Genomic DNA, 21,511 nt, shown 5'->3' on the forward strand with positions numbered 1-21,511 from the left:
CGGAGAGACGACAACATAAGTGGTTTGCAGGGTAGTATGTCCACACCTCTTAGGACCAGCATGTAATGCTGAGGCAGGACCTCGCATTGGCCATGATTCTGATGAAGCTGAAAGTGGTACATCGTGTTATTCTATATCATTTAACGCTCGTAATTTAAGACTTTCATGCAAATCTACAGACTCCTTAGTCGCTTTATTCCTAAGGAGAAGATAATAGCTGCCTTGGCAGTAAAAGAGAACGGTTGTATCAGGGCATGGCTATGGCCCAGTACTGCCATCTTATGCATCTCCCGAGGAGATTTTGATTTCTGGAGCCGAGCTGCTCTATGTACATATTGCAACTTTTATATAAATAAAGAAATGTATTCTGGAGAAAAATTCCCTATTGTATAAGTTATTGTTTATGGACGATTTGATAAAGAAAAATCTGTTACCGGACATATGTCATAGATCTCCAATAAGATCATTTATCTTGTTTAAGAAATTATTTTTCGAGTGAGGATCTTGTTGATGATATCAAAATAAAAATTTAATAATATATCATTTTTGGCAGAATTATGAGACGAGGAAACTGTGGCCGTCAGAGCCAGACCTTCTCTCTGAAGATAATGAGCTTGACCCCGACGTTTGCAAGGCTCTTCATAGAACTCAGCCAAGACCCTTCAAAGGAGAAGGGGAGAACCTGGGCGAGGCTCTGGAGAAATGGGTGGAAGCTATGGAAGAATATTTTGACGTCACATGCTACAATGAGCAAAGCAAAATGGCTCTTGCTAGGCTAAAAATATGGAAACAGCCAGGGTAGCATGGAGGAACCATTGTGACACCAACCATCTGGACAGGAATACTCAGTCCTTGAACGACCTTAAAACCTATTTCAGAAAGAGATTTTGTCCCCCTAGGTTTTTGGAAACCAAAATGAACGAATTCTTAGAGCTAAAGCAGGGGAGCAAAAACATCAAGGAATATCACCAGGCCTTCGCTCTTCTACTAAAATATTCACCACCTCTAGATGAAGAGCAACTCATGGCAAGGTTCATTCAAGGAATGAACAAACCCTTGGACACACTGGTCAAGAATGCCAAGCCAGTGTCCATGGCTGAAGTTGTTAGAATGGTGAAGGACTTTGCCAAAGCCTTCATCGTGAAAGTCCTGCCAAAGCTAGCTCCCTCATCCTTTAAAAGATTTCAGACATCAAGAAGTTCTTCCAACTTTTCGCCTCCAAAGAGACACCAAGGTTCTAACCAGAATGTGGAGACGGGAAGCTTCAGAAATGAAGGACGACCTTTCCCTCTCTTAGGAACTCTGGCTCTCTCCAGAATGCAAAGGGAAGAGCTTCAAAGCGAGAACAATTGCTTCGGATGTCAGGGATTTGGGCACCAGCTCAAGGATTGCCCATCTCCTTCGGTGGGCCAAAGGAAGCCAAGGTCCCAGAGTTCAGAGACCAACACCTTCATTTCAGTCCAATCAGGGTCCCCCACGCCAGAATCAGGGTAACCCAAGAAGAGTGCCAGCTCAACCTGTAGCCTCCATGCAAAATTCCTACCCCTGGGAATATATGATGGAATCCTTGGAATGGATTGGCTCCAAAAGAATCAGGATGACATTCATTGTCACAAAGGAGCCATCTCTTTCCTTGACCTTCATGGGAATAAAGTTCAAGGAATTAGAATTTCCGCATCCCCAGTGCTACAATTAGTCAAGGCTTCCAAATTATTAAAAGGGCTCAGAAAGAAGCAAGCTGTGTATGTCGTTAAAATGAATCCAGTAGACATAAAATGCAAGGCTAAAGAACCAGAGTGGTTAAGTGAGTATGTAGATGTGTTTCCTGATGAAGAGCTGACTGAGATGCCTCCATCTCGTGAAGTAGATCATGAGATTGAATTAACCCCCGAAGCTCAGCCCTAGTAGCCCAGCGTGCATACAAAATGCCAGTCCCTGAAGCCATAGAACTTAAGGAACATTTAAGACAACTGTTAGAACTGGGATTTGTCAGACCCAGTGTCTCACCTTGGGGTGCGCCCGTTCTCTTTCAAAAGAAGAAAGATGGAACGTTAAGACTCTGTATATTGACTATAGAGGACTGAATCAATTAACAATTAAGAATAAGTATCCTATTCTTAGGATTGATGAACTTTTGGATTGGTTAAGTGGAACCCAAATGTTCATAAAGATAGATCTCAAATCCGAGTACTACCAGATAAGAATCAAGGAGCAGGACATCCCAAAGACAGCATTCAATACTCGCTATGGGCATTATGGTTTCACAGTCATGCCGTTTGGATTGACTAATGCCCAGGCGACATTCAATTGTCTTATGCAAGATATTCTCAGAGAATACTTGGATGATTTTGTTCTTTTCTTCTTTGATGATATCTTGGTATACTCAAAGAATGCTGCAGACCATGAAGATCATGTTCGCAAGGTCCTGGAAATCCTAAGGAAACACTAACTCTTTGCAAATAAGAGCAAATGTTCTTTCTCTATTGACCAGGTGAAATACTTGGGATTCATAGTGTGTCAAAGGATAATTTTTCTCCTGACCTTGTAAAGATCGAGACAGTTGTAGAATGGCCAGAACCCAAGTCAGTAAGAGAAGTCAGAGGATTCCTAGGGTTAACTGGATGGTATAGGATCTTTATACCTAGGTATGCTCAGATAGCATCCCCCTTACCTAACCTTCTCAAGAAGAGTACACTTTTTCAATGGACTGCAATGTGTCAGAGTGCCTTTGACAAGCTAAAGACAGCCTTAGTAACCAACCCTATCCTTAAATTGCCAAATTTTACCAAACCCTTTGAGGTAGTTACTGATGCTAGTGGGTTTGTTGCCTTAAGCGGTGCTCTAATGCAGGAAGGTCATGCAGTGGCCTATGAATCCAAAAAACTCAGAACACATGAGAGGAATTATGCCGTCCATGACTTGGAGTTACTCTCAGTGTAGTGTATGCTCTGAAGTTGTGGAGATAATATCTTTTGGGACAAAGGTTCACCTTGATGACAGATCATCAAAGTCTGAAGTGGATCTTCACCCAAAGGGATCTCAACATGCGTCAAAGGAGATGGATGCAAACCCTGCATGAATTTGATTTTGAAATAAAGTATCGGCCTAGGAAAGAAAATGTGGTTGTAGATGCGCTCAACAGAAATACCTCGTTGCTTGCAATAACAGTGGTGTCAAATCCATTGATCAATGAAGCAAAGGAGAAAATCTTGCAGGACAAATTCTTTGCCTCGTTGCTTGCAATAACAGTGGTGTCAAATCCATTGATCAATGAAGCAAAGGAGAAAATCTTGCTACCCTTCTGATGCAGGAAAGCAAGACTCCTCAGAAAATGAGTCGAGTTCTTGCCATACAAACTGGATGAAGGATGCATGTATTATAATAATTGGCTATGTATCCCCACCAACCAATGATGAGGGAATAAAGGAAAGAATTCTGAGAGAAGCCCATGATATCCTGATAGCTGGACATCCAGGGTTTATAAAAACCTATATGTCTGTGAAGGAAAGCTTCTTTTGGCCAGGACTCAAAAAGGATGTTCTTAATCATGTGTGGAAATGCTTGATGTGCCAAAGAGTCAAGGGAGAGAGAGTCAAGATGCCAGGGAAACTGCAGACTCTAGACATTCCACAGATGAAGGGGGAATGCATCAGTATGGACTTTGTACTGGGTTACCTTTAGTGCAATCCTTTAGTGCAATCAGGTTGTTACAACTCCATTTTTGTGGTAGTTGACAGGCTAACCAAAGTTGCCCATCTGATTCCAGTGAAAGAACAATACTCTACAGTGGATGTTGCCAGAGTTTTTCTTAAGGAGATCTTAAGATTGCATGGTTTACCCAGGAGGATAGTAAGTGACAGAGATCCCAAATTCACATCGAAATTCTAGACTCCGTTCTTTGAAGCAGTAGGAACTTTCTTGGATCTCAGCACAGCCTATCACCCCGAAACAGATGGCTAGACGGAAAGAGTGAATCAAGTAATAGAAGATATCCTTCAGTCATACTATGGCAGAGAACCCAAGAAGTGGTTAAGTCATCTACATGTGGTCAAATTTACTTACAATGCTTCTTATCATCGGAGCATTGGGATGAGTTCTTTCAAAGCTTTGTATAGACAAGATTGCCTTACACCGTTGACTTGGTCTAACCCATTGATCAGAGTCGAAATGTCTAGACTAATGCTTGATGACATGGACCACCAGTAGATGCAATCAATCCGTAAAGATATAAAGGTAGCCCAAGACAGACAAAAGCATTATGCAAATAAAAAGAGGTCAGAGAGAGAGTTTGAAGAGACAGATATGGTCTTCATTCGAGTACGACCAAAAAGAAGTTCCTTATCCTTAGGGAAGTACAAGAAGCTCTCTCCTAGATACTGTGGGACGTATGCTGTCATAAAGAAAGTGGACGATTTAGCCTACAAACTTCTTCTGCCTCCCCATCTCAAGGTACATGATTTATTCCATGTCAGTTTGCTTAAGAAGTATGTACCTAGCCCGAGTCACATGCTTGATGATGAACAATTGATCTCTCTGACTCAAGGCCAGATGGTACTCCAACCTGAGAAAATCCTTGATGTCCGAGAGAAGATTCTTAGGAGCAGAGTCCTGAGAGAATTCTTAGTAAAGTGGAAGTTCTTCCCTCTAGAAGACGCCACCTGGGAGAAAGAAGAAGAGTTGGCGAAGGATTACCCCCACTTTGCGAGATGAGGACATCTTGCATTTTTCAAGTGGGAGAGGATGTAAGATTCCTCCTGAGCCTGAATAACAAATAAGCCTCTACTTCAATCCCTTGTAATCATTCTATGTTTCTGAATACAAGAAAATATTATTTTTCCTTGTTTGGCCTAGTGAGATAAAAATTTCTAGAGAGTGGTAAATCAATATTGGGATATTTTGGGATAAATAAATTCTACAAATATAAAAAAAATGTTTTCCTAAAATAAAAAATCAAAATAGATTTTCCAAGATGCAATTGAAATTAATTAAAAATGATTTAGAAGACCTTAGCCTAAGGGTCAAGATTTTCTGAAAATTTTGGATTAAGGTTCCTATGGACCAATAAGATTAATCCAAGTGTTGGGATAAGATAAATCCAAAGAATTAAAGAAAATATCCAAAAATGAGTAAATACCGACATAAGATGAAGAGTTGTCTGAGTACTAGATTTATTAGTTAAAAATTATGAAGTATTAATAAAAAAATGAGATATTTTAGAGTAATCATTCATTTTTGATACATTTGTAAGGAGAAGGGGGGCCCTTCAAGGAGGCACCTATTTCACATGTGTGGATGAGTTTTAAACTAAAAAATAATAGGATATCTCTCCTCTCTCCTGGATCAAACCAAATCAAAAAGGGAGCCAAACTGGTCCAAATCTTATCCAAATTCAGCCAAACTGAAGCTGTAAAATTCTAGAACTTAGTTGGACTCAGTTAGTGACCTCCCTCACCTATAAATAGACCCTCATTATTTTGTATTCTCATCTGTGAACTAAACTATGCCGGTATTACTCTAAGATAAGCTTATCAATCTTTCTTGGAGTCTTCATCACCATACCAAACCAATTGATTTGTTGGGGGCCTCTACTTTGATTAAAGAATCAAGCAATCTAGGAGGTAAAGTGTGGTTTATGGTCTTTTTTTCAAATCTCCAAATGTTTCTCTCTTCTCAATCCCTCTCAAGCTTGAGAAGCATTCAATTGAATGGTTTTTTAATACAATTGAAGTTCTTTAATGAATTGTAGTGATAAAACACATAAATTTCTATTTATGCTTAAATTCTAATGCTTTTTAAGCATTTCTCTCTCTCCCCCAGAGAATGGTCATTCTTATGACCTATTCTATATTCAAATGAAGCTTCTCATCATGAAGCAATTCTTTAATCTAAAAGTAATTTCTACGCTTGTCAAATTGAGGCCAAATAAGTGGCTTTTTAATGCTTTTATGCTATTTAATTCATGGAAAGATTAAGAAACAAGTCCATAATTGGATATTGATCCAATTAATGGTTATTCTATCATATGATATTACTAAACTTTATGTTTTCAAAATTATTGAGAATTATCAGTAATACAGCGGAGCTATGGTAAAAATTTTTAAAAATTAACACATAAATCATTTTCATTCATAATATGAAAAGAAGACTTCCTACCATATTCTAGGATTAATAATCCTAGATTAATTGAATGATTCTCATTATAATCATGAAAATTTTGATTTTTATGTTTATACATAAATAGTTAATTAAGAAAAAGAGGAATTTCTAGTAATCCATTTTCATGTTAAAAGAGTAATCCCCACGACAATGGAAATCCATGTATTCCAATGAAATAAGAGAAAAATTGTGATGCTAAAATAATGTATATTTATTTAAATTTTAAGAGAAAATTTAGTTAAATTTATCTTTTTGCATAGATAAATTCAAATGATAAAAGACGAATTTGCACCATATTGGAATTTAAATATTTATATGAGGAAAGTATAATTCCTAGTGTAAAGCATCTAATGGAGATTTTTATTTAAATTTTAAGAGAAATTTAGTTAAATTTATCTTTTTGCATAGATAAGTTTAAATGATGAAAGAGGAATTCCCATCATGTTGGAATTCAAATATTTAAATGAGAAAAGTGTAATTCCTAATGTAAAGGAGTTAATGGAGATTTTTATTTAAATTTTAAGAGAAAATTTAGTTAAATTTATCTTTTTGCATAGATAAGTTTAAATTATGAGAGAGGAATTCCCACCATATTGGAATTTAAATATTTATATGAGGAAAGTATAATTCCTAGTGTAAAGCATCTAATGGAGATTTTTATTTAAATTTTAAGAGAAATTTAGTTAAATTTATCTTTTTGCATAGATAAGTTTAAATGATGAAAGAGGAATTTCCATCATGTTGGAATTCAAATATTTAAATGAGAAAAGTGTAATTCCTAATGTAAAGGAATTAATGGAGATTTTTATTTAAATTTTAAGAGAAAATTTAGTTAAATTTATCTTTTTGCATAGATAAGTTTAAATTATGAGAGAGGAATTCCCACCATATTGGAATTCAAATATTTAAATGAGGAAAGTGTAATTCCTAGTGTAAAGCATCTAATGGAGATTTTTATTTAAATTTTAAGAGAAAATTTAGTTAAATTTATCTTTTTGCATAGATAAGTTTAAATGATAAAAGAGGAATTCCCACCATATTGGAATTCAAATCTCTAGATGAGAAAAGTGGAATTCTTAGCTTAATGGAATTAATGGATATTTTTATGTAATTTTTAAGAAGAATTTTAAATAGATTTAATTTATGGTAAAAGAGGAATTTCCATGATAATTGGATTGCACTCATTAAAATGAGAAAAAGAGAGATTTCAAGTTTATTAAAAAAAAGGTATGATATTTAGTTAAAAAGAAGAATTTTTATGATAATTAAGAAAAGATGGATTTGAATTAAATTTTAGTGTCAAAAGATGAATTTCCACCATAATTCTACCTAATGAATTAAGGTTAAGAAATTATGTAATAGAAGGAATATCTTTGGATATTTTAATTGGTAAAATCACTAAATGGATATTTACCCAAAACTAGATGTTTATCTGAAGAAGGGAATCCTTGTAGATCTAAACTGGATGAATTTGGTTAGACTACGCGAGGGACAGACAGTAAACCTACTTGTTCATCTCTCGATCTGAATCAAGTAAAAGTAAAAAAACTTCGCGATCAATTTTAGTTCTAATCACAAAGAATAGACTACCGGAACTAAACTAGCTTTTTCTAACCGAACTTACCAAGAATCTAGTTGGACAATCAGACTGAATGATGGGTAGATTACTCAATGAGAGATCAAGGATCCTCATCATAAAATTGGGAATTATGGAAAAAGGGTTTTTGGAACCAATCTCAAACTGAAATTTTACTCGCATTGGAACCCTTTTTTTTAATTCAAAGGACTGTTTACGCCAGAATGCGGGAGGGAGCATTTGGCTTATGTTTTTCTAAGAGGAGGTTCGTTGTCGTCAAGGGACGTCGCTCGTGGCAAAGCCTGCCGAGGTCTTGACCAACCTCGATACGGTTAAAATGGTGCGCTTCCGGTACGATGGGCGAGGACTGATGAAATGATCCCTGAGTGAAGTGCTAGGACACCTAGAGGATTCTAACCAAGCGATGCACGGGCTCGCGGTTGCTAGGACACACATGCGTACGTCGAGGAAGATATCAGATGGACTAAAAAGAAAAGATTTTTGGGAATCAAATTTTGATACTGGATCTCGTTAGTTGGCCAGCTGGTCTTCAACGGAGAGTCCAGAGGTTATTATTGTAAGGTAATGGACTCGGAATTTTGGAAAATGATGATTAGAAATATTATGATTTCTATTGAAGGATTGTTTTAAAGTCAGTCGAATCTGTTATAAATGGTAATTTCATATTGGGTGTGTACGTGGTATGTCTACCTTAATTTTTACATGAATCGCCGCGGCTAGGGGGCCTGGGAACTCTTTTCCTCAGTACTCGGGCAAAAACACAACCAAATCTTTATAAAGGAATCCCACCAATACAGTGGTCGGGTGGTTGGTTAGATGGGGTTAGGCTGTATCGAAGGATTCCTGAGAAACAACTAGAAACGATTAGTTACGTTAATTAGTTTAAATCCTGAGAAGACCTTGTTCTGTGGGAGGGGATCAACGGCTGTGCCTTGTAAATGAGGACAAAAGTGGTGATTTCATGGACCAAGTGCAAGTCTCTTCTTGATCTGACTATGTGACTTCAGGTTCGGTCAGATCAGTTTAACTAGTTAAGACTGACTCGTAGAGTAATTCTCCCATTAGAAGATTTTTCCCATGGTGGAATCGCCCGTGCCTTTCGAGCGAGGGGAGTCTTCCATGCCCGATCTCGAAGTGACCGCCCGGGCTAGCCTCTCAACCCGGACATCCGTGGTGGCGAGGCCCCAAGTGTGGATCCCCGGTCCACTTCCGCTGCCGGGGCAGGGCACCACAGAGGGGGCAAGAACTTCACAATATTATTGTCTTATATAGATTTTTTAGATAGATGGCGACAAGAACCATAGGTTTGCAAGGTGAGATAATCCAGTCGCTCGAAGATTGTTTTAATGGTTTGTGCACGTATGTTTGGTTGTCACCACCCTAGGTTGGAATGCTAGATACATATGGATACCAATTTTGGTGCTTATTCAAAGAAAACTTAAGTGTTTTGGGAGCTTTGATATTGTGGGAACTCTTTTCCTCGGTACTCGGGCAAAAACACAATCAAATCTTTATAAAGGAATCCCACCAATACAGTGGTCGGGTGATTGGTTAGATGGGGTTAGGTTGTATCGGGTGGTTGGTTAGATGGGGTTAGGCTGTATCGGGGAGGATTCCTGAGAAACAACTAGATACGATTAGTTACGTTAATTAGTTTAAATCCTGAGAAGACCTTGTTATGTGGGAGGGGATCAACGGCGGCTGTGCCTTGTAAATGAGAAAAAAAACGGTGATTCCATGGACCAAGTGCAAGTCTCTTCTTGATCTGACTATGTGACTTCAGGTTCGGTCATATGAGTAGACTTTGACACATTAGAGTAATTCCCTCGTTAGAAGATGTTTTCCATGGTGGAATCGCCCGTGCCTTCCAAGCGAGGGGAGTCTTCCAGGCCCGGTCTCGGAGTGACCGTCTGGGCTAGCCTCTCATCCCAGACATTCGCGGGCGAGGCCCCGAGTGTGGATCCCCGGCCTACGCGGGAGGCCGACGCCGCTTCCGCTGCCGGGCAGGGCACCGCAGAGGGGGCAGGGACTTCACAATATTATTGTCTTGTATAGATTTTTTAGACAGATGGCGATGAGAACCATAGGTTTCCAAGCTGAGATAATCCAGTCGCTCGAAGATTGTTTTAATAGTTTGTGCACGTATGTTTGGTTGTCACCACTACCCCAGGTTGGAATGCTAGATATATATGTATGCCAATTTTAGTGCTTATTCAAAAAAAACTAAGTGTTTTGGGAGCTTTGATATTGTGGTAAGCATGGAATGGATATATATATATATGTAGGTTGTTAAGTCGGCGACCATGAGGCCCAAAGTAAGATTTAAATAAGAGGCTCTTTCTACAAGGCTAGAATACAAGGCCCAAAGTAAGATTTAAATACAAGGCTCTTTCTACAAGGCTAGAATACTCTTGCCCGTCGGGGACGGGTCATGCCACTAGTAGTATGAACACCTCTATGTCCTAGGATGAGGCTCCTCGATAACCCTCTCAGCAATAGTGCACTGGTGGATGGGTACCACTGGATCCGGAGACGGGTCCCCAAAAAGTTGGCCAGCTGCAGTGGCTTCTTGTCATACGAATCTGTCCTCCGCAGCACGAGAGGACTCAACTCCCTGTGGGGATCCAGGGTGCCGGGATGGAGCTCTGTGCCACTCTACAAACTTTGCCCTGGTGCGGGCAAGCTCCAAGTCAGCAGCGTCCGCTTGGCGTGGTGGCCCATCTCCTAAATACGCATGTTTGGATAGACACGCATGCTGAATCTCTCTCTAGTGTCGGCCTCAGCTGCCTGGAGAGCCTCCTCAAGATGAGGATCATAAAAATTTATATCAAGAGGGATGGGACCATCGTGCTCTGGTGTCTGATGGAATGCTCTCTCGCACCAAGAAAACACGCTGCCCAACGTGTGCTGCAATGTCCAAGTCAATATAACGCTCCTCTACAAGGGCATCGCAAATTATAGCGTGGCGATCTGTATTTTCTGACTGCAAATCATCAATGCCCCATATGTGCAAATTGGTCGAGTGCACATAGTTCTAATAAAGCTATGTAGGAACTTCCTTTGGTCAGGAGACCCTTTCAGGAGAGGAGCTGCCAAAGTCAAATGGGAGTTCTGCTACCTTCCCAGGGACAAAGGGGGATTGGGGGTAGTAGATATTCTCGTTAGGGCTGACTGTCTTGCTGTTAAGACTATTATTAGAGCTGTCTCTCACCCACAGGAATGCTCTTCCCGTTTGCTATTTAGAAACTTTGACCAATTCTCCTTGGAAAACTTCTCAGGCTGGAGGGATCTGCGTTGGATTACTATCTTGATAGGTCATGAAACTGTCAAACCTAAAGGGTCTGAGCTGCTTCGCTCTTTATGGAAAGCTTGGAAAAAATATCGTGACAAGGTAGGGGTTGTGTGGGAAAGCAGACACAGCTACTCTATCAGAGCTTCGGACTCTCTGTGGTTTCCTCTTAGTCCAGTTCCTCCGGTGTCCAGCAGGTCAATACGTACTGCTCTACGTATTCACAAGAAGGGCATCAAAGTTTGGGCTGATGTGTGGCAATTTCCCTCCCATAGGTGGATGACTAATGATGAACTGCTGTTAAAATTCTCACTCCTCCCTTGGGAAGTGTTGCTGGTGCGAGATCGTATCAGCATCTTTCCTGATGATGAGGCATGGCAGATATCAGTTTCCGAGCCCATTTCCCTCGAAGGCTTATGTTGGAGAGGAGGCACAGCGTTCTGTCACCCCCCTCGTGTGCAAGCAATACCGTCTACCCTTGTTCATGTGGCTCTCAACAAGAGATGGTCAGTCCTTTATGATAGGCACCAATGGAACTTCAAATTCCGCTCAATTTGGTCTAAAGAGATTCAGCCTAAGAAATCTGTGTTATTGTGGTTGATTATGCATAAAGCCATTTGGACAGGTGACAAGTGTAGGAAATGTGGACTCTCAGATGGGGTATGTACTAGATGTAAACTTAGCATTGAAGATATTGGGCATCTATTCAGAAATTATCGGAGATCTGTTGACATTTTGTCACCGATTTGGTTTGCTCTGGGCGGCCTGCCCTCTGCTAAACAACTTCTTCTAGGGGATACGGTTAGGGTGCTCTCACGGTGTTGGGCCAGAGTTAGAGCTGAATTCCTTTGGTTGATTTGGAAAGATAGATGTGCGACTGCTTTTGAGGCTGCTTACCAGGTTCCAAATCTGAGAATTTTGTGCTGATTTTCATGTGCAGATGTATGACATTCACTTGGTATAGATGAGATTGCATACCACAAAAGATGCAGCACTTAGAGAACCTCTAATTCAACCAAGCATTCCGGTACAAGCTCAGCAGCTTGCGCTCCAAATGAAGACGGAGGAGGCCTTTCGTTTTGTGTCTCTTCTGCAATCCAGAATTGAAGCTATGCGATAAAGAATTTTGATTTTTGTAATTGTTATGATTGTGGTGCTGTTTCCCGGCCAGACTTTGTAATTTTTGTCTCTCTTAATTAATTCTTACGCTTGTTGGTATAAATAATAAAAAAAGGGCAAGCCAAATAGAAGCGATGCCTGCACTCCATGGACAGACGGATTCCTTCTCATGTCGCTGAGGTAGAACTCCACTCTATAGTATGCTATACGCTGCTCTAGATCTACATCGTGAAGGCGGCTCCTCACTGCTGAAAGTCATCCCCCCAAAACCACACGTTTTTATAGAAAAAAACACTCAAAACCTTAAATTTTAAGACTCCTCTAATTTTACATAAGTACAACATCATAATCAATTCTACAATCCACTCTACTCTTTTTTCACACCATCATAATACCATCATGAAAGCAGTTGAAAAAATTAGTGAGGACACAAATGACTTCAAATATTTGATAAAAAAGTGTCAAGAACATGGCGCATCCTCATAAAAAATATAAACTTTGGTATCTCTTACTAGAGCCTCTTCAAAAAAAATTCAAGTAAACCCCCAAAAACCTAAGAAAAATCTATAAATAGAGACGTAGTGTATATCTCTATTCATAAGACCGATAAGATAAAAATTGCCAACTTCTCAAAAGGCTCTCCAAATAGGCATGGTGAGTGTTGTTTAAGGCACTCTAATGGTTTTTTTAATTTGAATTTTTACATTTTCATGTTTTTTATTGAGAGTGTATACCGAATGTTTCTCTATATAAGGGAGAGTCAATAGATTTTACTAATTTCTAATTACTCATGTAGAAGTTATCTTAAATGTATGTGAATGAGGTGTGAGGTACTTTTGTGACTCAATTACAAGACTAGAGGTAAATTCCTAAGAATATTTTAGGATATACAGTAAAATAAAACTAAAATAAAATCCTTGCAAGAAAACATGCCCAACATGAAATAACACATGGATAAAATACTACATAACTAAAAAGTGCAACAAAAAATACAGTTCTAATTTTTTTGTGATAAGTTTTTGTAAAAAGCTAAAAATACAAAAAACATTCAAATTTGTACTACAAGTGAAATTTTAGACAAATCTTTTTTTGAGCATGTTGCAAATAGAATACAATAACCTTTTGATGTGTATAAGCCATTGTTAAGTACTTTCCAGCGAACCAAAGATATTTTCTTTTTAATACTTCTTTACAAAACTACCATTATAAAATTTTCATATACCACTTGAATGTTTTGAAGCGTAGTAACTTCTATATATGCCTTTATTCCTCGTAAACTTTTAGGATTTGAGAGTTATTTTCATATACCACTTGAATGTTTTGAAGCGTAGTAACTTCTATATATGCCTTTATTCCTCGTAAACTTTTAGGATTTGAGAGTTATTTTTAAAAAAAATACTCAAATGACTCATGGATTTTTTAGCACTATGCATGATTACTAAAAACTTTATATCTTTACATAATGCCAAGCACTATATTAGTAAAAAGTTGAAATGGGGGTTGAAACATTTTATTAATAACTTTACTATATGGTCACACCAAGCTAGGATATAGATGGTTTTGGTGGTACTATCACTAATATTATGGCAACATCATACATGATGAGTACTTAGATGGGTAGTTGTTGCATCAAGCTTTCAATGGTGGGTCATGGTTGTTACATGTGGATATGATATTGAATATAGATTATTTTGACAACCCTATCACTTCCTCTAATGATGAAGGAAGAATAGAGAACAAATTTGACATTGTCTGTAGCTTTTGGCAAGAAGTTATGTCGAGGGTTTTTAAGGACTTCAAGTAATGAATGCTAGTTGGTAACTCTTTCAACTCAACACATGATGAGAGATCAAGGTGTTTGAGGGAGATCAAGCTGCCAATGCTATTGGGTATACTCTCCAAACCTTCACAATGAGATAATTTGAGTGTATGTAGAGATTTCAAATTTCCAAGGTCCTTAGGTAACTTCATTAAACTAGAGCAATGAGACATATCTAAGATTTGCAAAGATGATAGGTTGCAGAATGTGGGTGGTAGTGTGGTCAACTTATCACTGCATGACAAGTCGAGATGTTGAAGGGAGACCAATTTTTCTATAGACTTTGGTAGCTTATCTAGTGAATCACAATTTCTTGCCTTTAGTATCTGCAATCTTTTTAATTCCCCAAGGGTTTCAGGTAGGCCAACCAACTTAATGCAGCTACTCACATCAAGCTCCCTCAGCCTCTCCAACTGACCAAGAGACTTGGGTAACTCTTGCAACTGTTTACATGAAGACACATCTAGAACTTCCAAGCATTTCATGTTGCCTAGATCTGGCAATTTGGTTAGTTCTTCACAAGCGGAGAGGTTGAGAAAGTGGAGAGATGTTAATTTGGAGAAGGTGGTTGATGGAAAATGAGAGAAGCCATGGTTTTGAGACAAGTTAAGAGAATTAAGCTTGCTCAAGCTAGCTATGGATTTGGCAAGGCCGATTGTGTTTACACAATCCTTTAAGGTAAGAAAGGTGAGTTCTTTGTTTAAAAAAGTGGGAGCACAAGCATGAGAAGAAAAGAGATAGAGGAGGAGGAGCAAAGTGAAACCTAGGGGTAGTATGAAGATTAGTGCATATAAAAATTGGGCAAGAGTCATTATGATGGTAGATACTATCAAAAACACTAGTAAGAGTAGCCACCCTCTGTGTGTGGTTTGTGGAAAAAGCTTATCTAAAAAATATGTCTTTTGCATAAAACGCATTTGTATGCGACAATTGTCTAGGACCAGAAATCTTAGATTGCTCATTTTTGCAAGATCTACAACGTCCACCCTCTTGTCTGTGTATGACAACCCTCGCAATTGATTGATCTACATTTAAAAAAGTGGTTTAGTTCCATGAAACATTAGGAAAAAATAATAATAAATGTGACATTTTTCCAACACACAAAGTTTTACATTGCTCATTTTTGCAAGATCTACCTTATCCACATTCATGTTTGTGCTTGATAACCCTTGCTGCATAGAGAAACATGTTTTTCAAGAAAGCTATGGGGGGAGAAAGAAGAAAACTTCTAGACTAACTCTATTTGTTGTAATGAGACACCCCTTGATGGGTATGTTTCACCGCACCATTGGTAATGTGGATGGCTAGTAAGCCCTTCTATCCATTTCCCATGACACATGACGGTGAGAAATTTAAAAGTAGTCCACTCCTCAAGACATTTTTTTGTTTTTCGAGCGGGGGTTAGAGACGAGCATGCTCATCTCTAAGACTCGAGCAGAGAAACGCTTTTGTCATTAGCTTCATCGTCATGTGATAGTGGTTGGGATTAATGGCCTCCATGTGGCCATTCCCTCCACCATGATGGCCTAAAATGATTGTGTGTGAAACTTTTTCCACCAGCAACTCACACCTGGTAACTACTACTGGTCACGAGTTGGTGGTGGAGAAGGCTCTCCAACAACCCTTCTGTGACCATTAAATATGTAAACATTTTTCCGGTTTTCTTAAGGACAAAGCTGTCGAGAAATTCGAATTTCAACCAGTTGAAAACACACACGAGGTCGATTTCTCGTGAGCACTAGCCTGGGGAGGCCATTCCTTCTTTGAAAATGGGTTACCCCTAACGGGGCTTCCCATTTTCAGAGAAAGAATGGCCTCTCTAGGCCCGTTCTCTTTTATCATGAAGGTTATCTTTGAACTGAGCGAATCCATGAATTGAAAAGTATAAATCCCATATTCCAAGAATTGAGAGAGAGAGAGAGAGAGAGAGAACTTGCCTCGCTAGGTGACACAATATCATTCACCACATACATTGACGACTTCTCTAATTTGGCCCGTCTGATTGCAAGGGCCACCATAAGGTCATGCACCTTCACAGTCTTGTCAAGCTCATCTTCAGATGAGTCAAATTGTCTTCTGTGAGGGCGGCTTTGGCATCGGCCCAAGGCTTGCCATTCCAAAACAAGGCCACATCCACAAAGTGTTGTTGAACATCCTGTGTCTGCAAATCCAAGCTCAGCTCCAGACGTTTAAAGATCTTCTCCTCGCCAGTGGAGGGCGAGTCCTCGGCAGTCTTGAGCCTCCTCTTCACAGTCTCCCATTTATCCAGTGTACGATTGTTCTTGTTATTGAAGTAAGAGCCTAAGACTTCAAGTGCAAGTGGCAAGCCTCCACACAGAGGCACAATTTGACGCACAAGCTCATACTCCGCCTCTGTTATAAAGTCTTTGCCATGTGCCCCCGCCCTCCTCCTAAATAGTTGCTCCGCGTGGAATGCATCCAAAGGTGGCGGCTCATAGAGCAAGCAATTCTTGTCTTCTACGCCGGAGAGGTTGCAGAAGGTCTCTGCTTGCTGCTTTGGGCGCGAAGACATGAGCAAAATGCTGGAAGGTGGAAGAGCATCTATGATGTTTCCCGGCAGGAGCTTTCTAAGATGCTCATCTTTCCAAACATTGTCAAGGATTAGACAAAGCCCCTGATCGTGGCTTCCGTCTTTGATCTGTTTGATGCAAGTGAGGAGGCTGTCGCGTCCATGCTCTTCGTCGTGGAACTTGAAGCATTGTTCAGAGGCTTGCAATATGATATCTTGCTGAAGAGCTACGATGGAAGCTGGATTTTCACCCACCTCCACATAGGCCACAATGTGCTTCTTCTTTCTTTCTATTTCCCGCTTCACAGCTCGCAACAGGGTGGTCTTTCCAATGCCTCCGATCCCATAGATGCCCACTACACGAATTCCTGGCTGCTCCAAGAAGTTCATCACTAGTTTAGTGCGGCTCTCAATGCCCACAAAGTCCCCCGTACCTTGTGCCGGCCGGGCATATTTAGGGCTCAAGTGGATTAGCCGAACCTTCAGTAATGTATCGAACTTTGTATGAATGACCTTCAATTGGTTCGCTACATGTACCAGGGTGCCTGCGTTGCATCGTGCAGTCGCAACATCGCCTAAGCACGACCACAATCGAAAGATGCATTCCTCTCTGTTACAAACACACCATTGACGTCTCATTACCACCATAATAGTTGGCTTATGGGTTTCACAAAAAAGGCTTGATTCATGCATGTCATTACAAACAGGTCTTTGTATAAACTCTTTAGAAAAATTATTGAGTCTAAGAAATTCTTTAGGACCATATTTGGATGTAAGTTACGGCATTTTACATGCTCTAGACTCTTTTAGGACTATTGGATGTAAGCAGCAAGTTACTTGGGGCATTGTACATGCTCTAAATTGTTAGTAAAAAATGTTTTAGGCATGGGGTAAGGCTAGTAACACAAGGAGAAGGGGAGAGGGGGGGGTGTGGTTGATACAAATAACTATTACCCCCCTCGTGTGAGCATGCTCTCAGTAATACTAAAACAATTTGCAGATTGAGTTTGCAATGGTGTCCTCCCTTAGAGATATATCTAGACTCTAGTGTAAATAACTACACTATTCAATGAAATATCAAACTATTTGGGATGTGAGATTGTTAAAAGAGGGAAAATTGTAAGACACCTATGAGTCTCACTTGGGGTTCTTGTCACAAATAAACAGCTGGTTGATTGGGCCGTAGACAGATCAAACTATTTGGGATGTGAGATTGTTAAAAGAGAGAAAATTGTAAGACACCTATGAGTCTCACTTGGGGTTCTTGTCACAAATAAACAGCTGGTTGATTGGGCCGTAGACAGATTCTCAGCAAAGATAAAGAAGTGGGAAGGGGTTAAAATTCCTTTCCATGATAGAGTTGTGATTTATAATATAGTGTTGCATGCTTATGTAATGTTTTTATGCCATGTGTTAGAGTTTGGTAAAAGTCATTGGAAGAGGATCTTGGGTCCTATAAGGGATTTTCTGTGGAGAAATAGCAAAGTTACCGGGAAAGCTTTAGCCTAGTTGTCTTGGGATAAATTGTCTATGCCAAGGAGTGAAGGGGGGGTTTGCATCGTGCATTTACCTACTCAAACTCTAGCATGGGTGGCTCAGTTTCCTCCAAAATGTCTGTCTCAAGATGAAACTTGGACTGTTATGATAAGAGAATTGGTAAAGGTCTCTTTGTTCCTATTTCAAGGTAGTTGTCATGGTCTGGGTTGGAAGGAAAAATTGTTTTGTCATGCTCCTTTAAAAGTGAAAGCTTCCCCCCTTTGTAAGAGGCTCAGTAGCAACTAGAAAGATGTTTTGAGTTTAATGGTTTGGGATGGGGGTTATAGGGCCTCATGGAATGCAATGCTTAGCCTGAGCCTATGGTGGTCTCATAAATTTAACCCACCATTGGGCCTTTCGGATATTCATTCTGCAAGGAGGTTGAATAATAGGGGATTAAGAAAGTTAGCTGACTGTTGCGATGTAATTGAGGTGGGTTGGAAAGAACTTGATCAATTACATCAACAGTATGATTTCTCTACAAGGGAAAGGGAATTAATGAGACAGGTGTTGATTCAGATTCAAGGGGGATGATTTTCCATTGCTTTTGATGAGTCTTGTTGGATCAAAGATTGGGCTTGGGTTAACGGGGTTAAACTGATGAAAGGCACAATTAGGGCTCTGTATGCGGAATTAACGAAAGGGGACTTGAAAGGCACAATTAGGGCTCTGTATGCGGAATTAACGAAAGGGGACTTGAATGTGGAGTATTGCAACAGAATTTGGAAGGTGAGCTGGAGTCCTGGCTGTTGGAAAAAGAAGTGGAAAGAATTGTGAGAGGGTCAGATTCCCATCAAATTCTAGGTGTTCTTGTGGAGAGTGTGCATGTGGGCTCTACCTATTGGAGTAAAATTGATACAGAAGAATTTAATTAGTGGCTGTTGCCCCAAATGCATATCTACCTTAGAGGATGGTTAGCATGCCTTCTAGAGTTATCCAGCTAGCATGGGGAGAACTAATGAAATGGGTACATGGGCTGGGATTTCAAACATAGTGGGGGGACTGGATTCTGGGCAAATGGTATGCTAATGCTAAGGGAGCAGAGGTTCTATTCAATATCATCATGGCTTGCTATTTATGGGAAATGTATTGGACTTTTAGGAGCTGTGTTGTGTTTCAGAATGTATTGGATGTGACATGATTGATGCATAAATGTGTAGATATGTGATTTGTGTGAACATGATAGAAATTGATGCTACAGACAATGCAGAATGGCATCAACTGACTGTTGCTTTGGCTGGGAACCCCTCTTGCATACTAGGGAAACCTAATTTGTAGTTGATTGCAGGTTTCTTTGGATAAGTCTAAACAACTGAGGTTGGGACCCAAGACTAAAAGATGGTATTTGAAAGAGAAGTATATAAAATATACTTTTGTGGCCTTCATAGAGAACCAAGTGGGGACAAGACCCACTATCAAGATCTATCTAAGTAAGGGAGAGGTGTTGGAAAAGTAGACTCCTAGAGGGTACACCATAGAAGCATTAATGGATGCTAGTATATTGCTGGACTACAAAGTGTTTTGGGAGGAATCCTCTTTTGTAAATGAAGATGATAGATGGAATGTGTTATGTAATTTGTTAAACAATAGTGAATAGAGATGTGGGATGTAGAGATAAGTAGGTAACACCCACCTGGCTTCATTTTGATGTAATGAACTCTCTGCTGATATATATATATATATATATATATATATTGGTCCCAAAAAAAAAGAATCTGTTATGTAATTTGTTAAACAATAGTGAATAGAGATATGGGATGTAGAGATAAGTAGGTGACACCCACCTAGCTTCATTTTGATGTAACGAACTCTCTGCTAATTTATATATATATATAATTATTGGTCCAAAAAAAAAGAATATCAAACTATTTCATGTGCATTTTGCTTCATAAATACCTTGACTTTTTTGGCCGGTGCCCCACACTAGCATTAATTCCCTAAACAAGAGGAGGTAAGCCTCCACCAATCTAAAACCAACATCAAAAAGATTCCGCTATGACCCACTTCATCTTTCCTATGCGAAAAGACTTCAATAGCTAAAAATAAAAATCAAGAATAACAACTAAAATCTCAAAATTCAACCAATATCAATTTACCTCCACGTCATCCAAAGAAGATCTCTACGAGGATATCCTATGGCAGATAACTCAATCACCGTTCCTAAACCCCTAGCTGAAGATAACCTAAGTGAAGGGTGAGAGTTCGATTCTTGTGAGACCTATCGCGCATGGTATGTATGCTTGAGTCAGAGTGCCTGATAGCACCCGGCCGGCGTCAGAATAGCCCCGACTCCTATAATGTGGAAATGAACGCAAACAGTGATCCCATAGTTGAGTGGAAAAATAAATTTTCTTAAAAAAGGGTACCTTCTCTTGTTCTCGATCTTCAAAATGCAGGCCTGCTGGCAGAGGACGAAGATCTCCGTCTTGAAGACCTCCATTTCCTCTTCTCCGAGCTCGGGAAGGTGCTCTTGGAGAAACTCGGCATGCTGTCTTATCTCCTCCCGCTTCTCCTTGTTGTCCTGTGCTGTGGCGATGATACTGATTATGAGGGCAAGCGATGAAATGCCCACCCCGATCAAAGGCACGCTGCCAGAAACCTTGGCCACCTCTTGCATCATATGATTCACAGTTGCGGGGTCGATGGAATCGAGCGTGGCCTGGAAAAAAAACAGTGTGATCATCATCAATGAAATTACATAAATATATGCGAGATTAATTATATGTGGTGTTGTGTGGAACCATGTTAGTACCTTGCTGAGTGAAAGGATGGCCTTTACGAGTTTAGGAACATTGAAGATTTTGGAGATGAACGATTCAGGATCGCCTGCAGCAACAGTCACCATATCCTCAACACTTCGACGTGCCATATTATTGTGTTGTTAATGGGGACACCCAGAAAGAGAGTAGAGAGAGAGAGAGAGAAAGAGACAGAAACTCGTAGGGCTCTCGCTATCTGGTACCTCCTTTTTATACTGTAAGGCCTTTAGGCAAGCATTTCTTCAATCCCTCGTTCTACTGATGCTTCCTCTCCTCTCAATTTACGCATCTCTCCAGTTTACGTTTTCTACGTTTATGCTGCAAGTACATTTCGTTCTGCTGATGCTTCCTCTGCTCTCGATTTACGCATCTCTCCAGTTTACGTTTTCTACGTTTATGCTGCAAGTACATTAAGCCAGCCACTCCTTGATCAGGCTTCTTTGAGGCTCTCCTTGCTTGAGTAAATTGCACTTCATTAGCGGATAAAGTGTATTGTCCCACCTGTTGCTTGCAGCCGCAGGCAGTATTAAGGGCGAAGTGATCTCTAAGGCCGCCTCTCCTCTTCCGCATCCACACTCTGAGATTAAGGATTGGGAGCCGTACTAGGCTTAGGAAGATAACGTAATGCTTCCTCTCCTCTCGATTTACGCATCTCTCCAGTTTACGTTTTCTACGTTTATGCTGCAAGTACATTAAGCCAGCCACT

At 39.9% G+C, this 21,511-nt stretch overlaps 2 protein-coding genes and 1 pseudogene across 3 annotated transcripts; 1 reads left to right on the forward strand and 2 right to left on the reverse strand.

Annotated features, from left to right (window-relative positions):
- The first annotated feature begins 10,220 nt into the window (after positions 1-10,220).
- On the forward strand, positions 10,221-11,969 carry LOC147637629 (uncharacterized). Its single transcript, XM_086798999.1, has 2 exons — positions 10,221-10,431; positions 10,822-11,969. The coding sequence occupies exons 1-2, from the start codon at positions 10,221-10,223 to the stop codon at positions 11,967-11,969; spliced, it is 1,359 nt and encodes a 452-aa protein (XP_086655125.1).
- Positions 11,970-13,721: 1,752 nt separating this feature from the next.
- LOC147637630 (uncharacterized) lies at positions 13,722-15,616 on the reverse strand. Its single transcript, XM_086799000.1, has 2 exons — positions 15,551-15,616; positions 13,722-15,005 (listed from the first exon to the last, which is right to left on the reverse strand). The coding sequence occupies exons 1-2, from the start codon at positions 15,614-15,616 to the stop codon at positions 13,848-13,850; spliced, it is 1,224 nt and encodes a 407-aa protein (XP_086655126.1). The 3' UTR covers positions 13,722-13,847.
- A 59-nt stretch (positions 15,617-15,675) lies between these two features.
- Positions 15,676-20,985, reverse strand: LOC147637631 (disease resistance protein Roq1-like; annotated as a pseudogene). The gene is made up of 4 exons (XR_015266009.1): positions 20,799-20,985; positions 20,413-20,705; positions 15,952-17,120; positions 15,676-15,838 (listed from the first exon to the last, which is right to left on the reverse strand). The product of XR_015266009.1 is annotated as a disease resistance protein Roq1-like (transcript).
- Positions 20,986-21,511: the final 526 nt, after the last annotated feature.

This window comes from Cibotium barometz, chromosome 6, assembly GCF_041138505.1.
Source record: "Cibotium barometz isolate CiBa-2024 chromosome 6, ASM4113850v1, whole genome shotgun sequence".
NCBI classification, from domain to species: Eukaryota; Viridiplantae; Streptophyta; class Polypodiopsida; order Cyatheales; family Cibotiaceae; genus Cibotium; species Cibotium barometz.

Bases quoted from the DNA above. Each gene is read 5' to 3' on its own strand.
- LOC147637629 (XM_086798999.1), top strand. From the start codon at position 10,221: ATGAGGCTCCTCGATAACCCTCTCAGCAATAGTGCACTGGTGGATGGG. The intron at 10,432-10,821 runs GCAAGCTCCAAG...TCCTTTGGTCAG, and splicing joins CAAACTTTGCCCTGGTGCGG to GAGACCCTTTCAGGAGAGGA.
- LOC147637630 (XM_086799000.1), bottom strand. From the start codon at position 15,616: ATGGTCACAGAAGGGTTGTTGGAGAGCCTTCTCCACCACCAACTCGTG. The intron at 15,006-15,550 runs GTGTGAGTTGCT...TTTTAAATGTAG, and splicing joins TGACCAGTAGTAGTTACCAG to ATCAATCAATTGCGAGGGTT.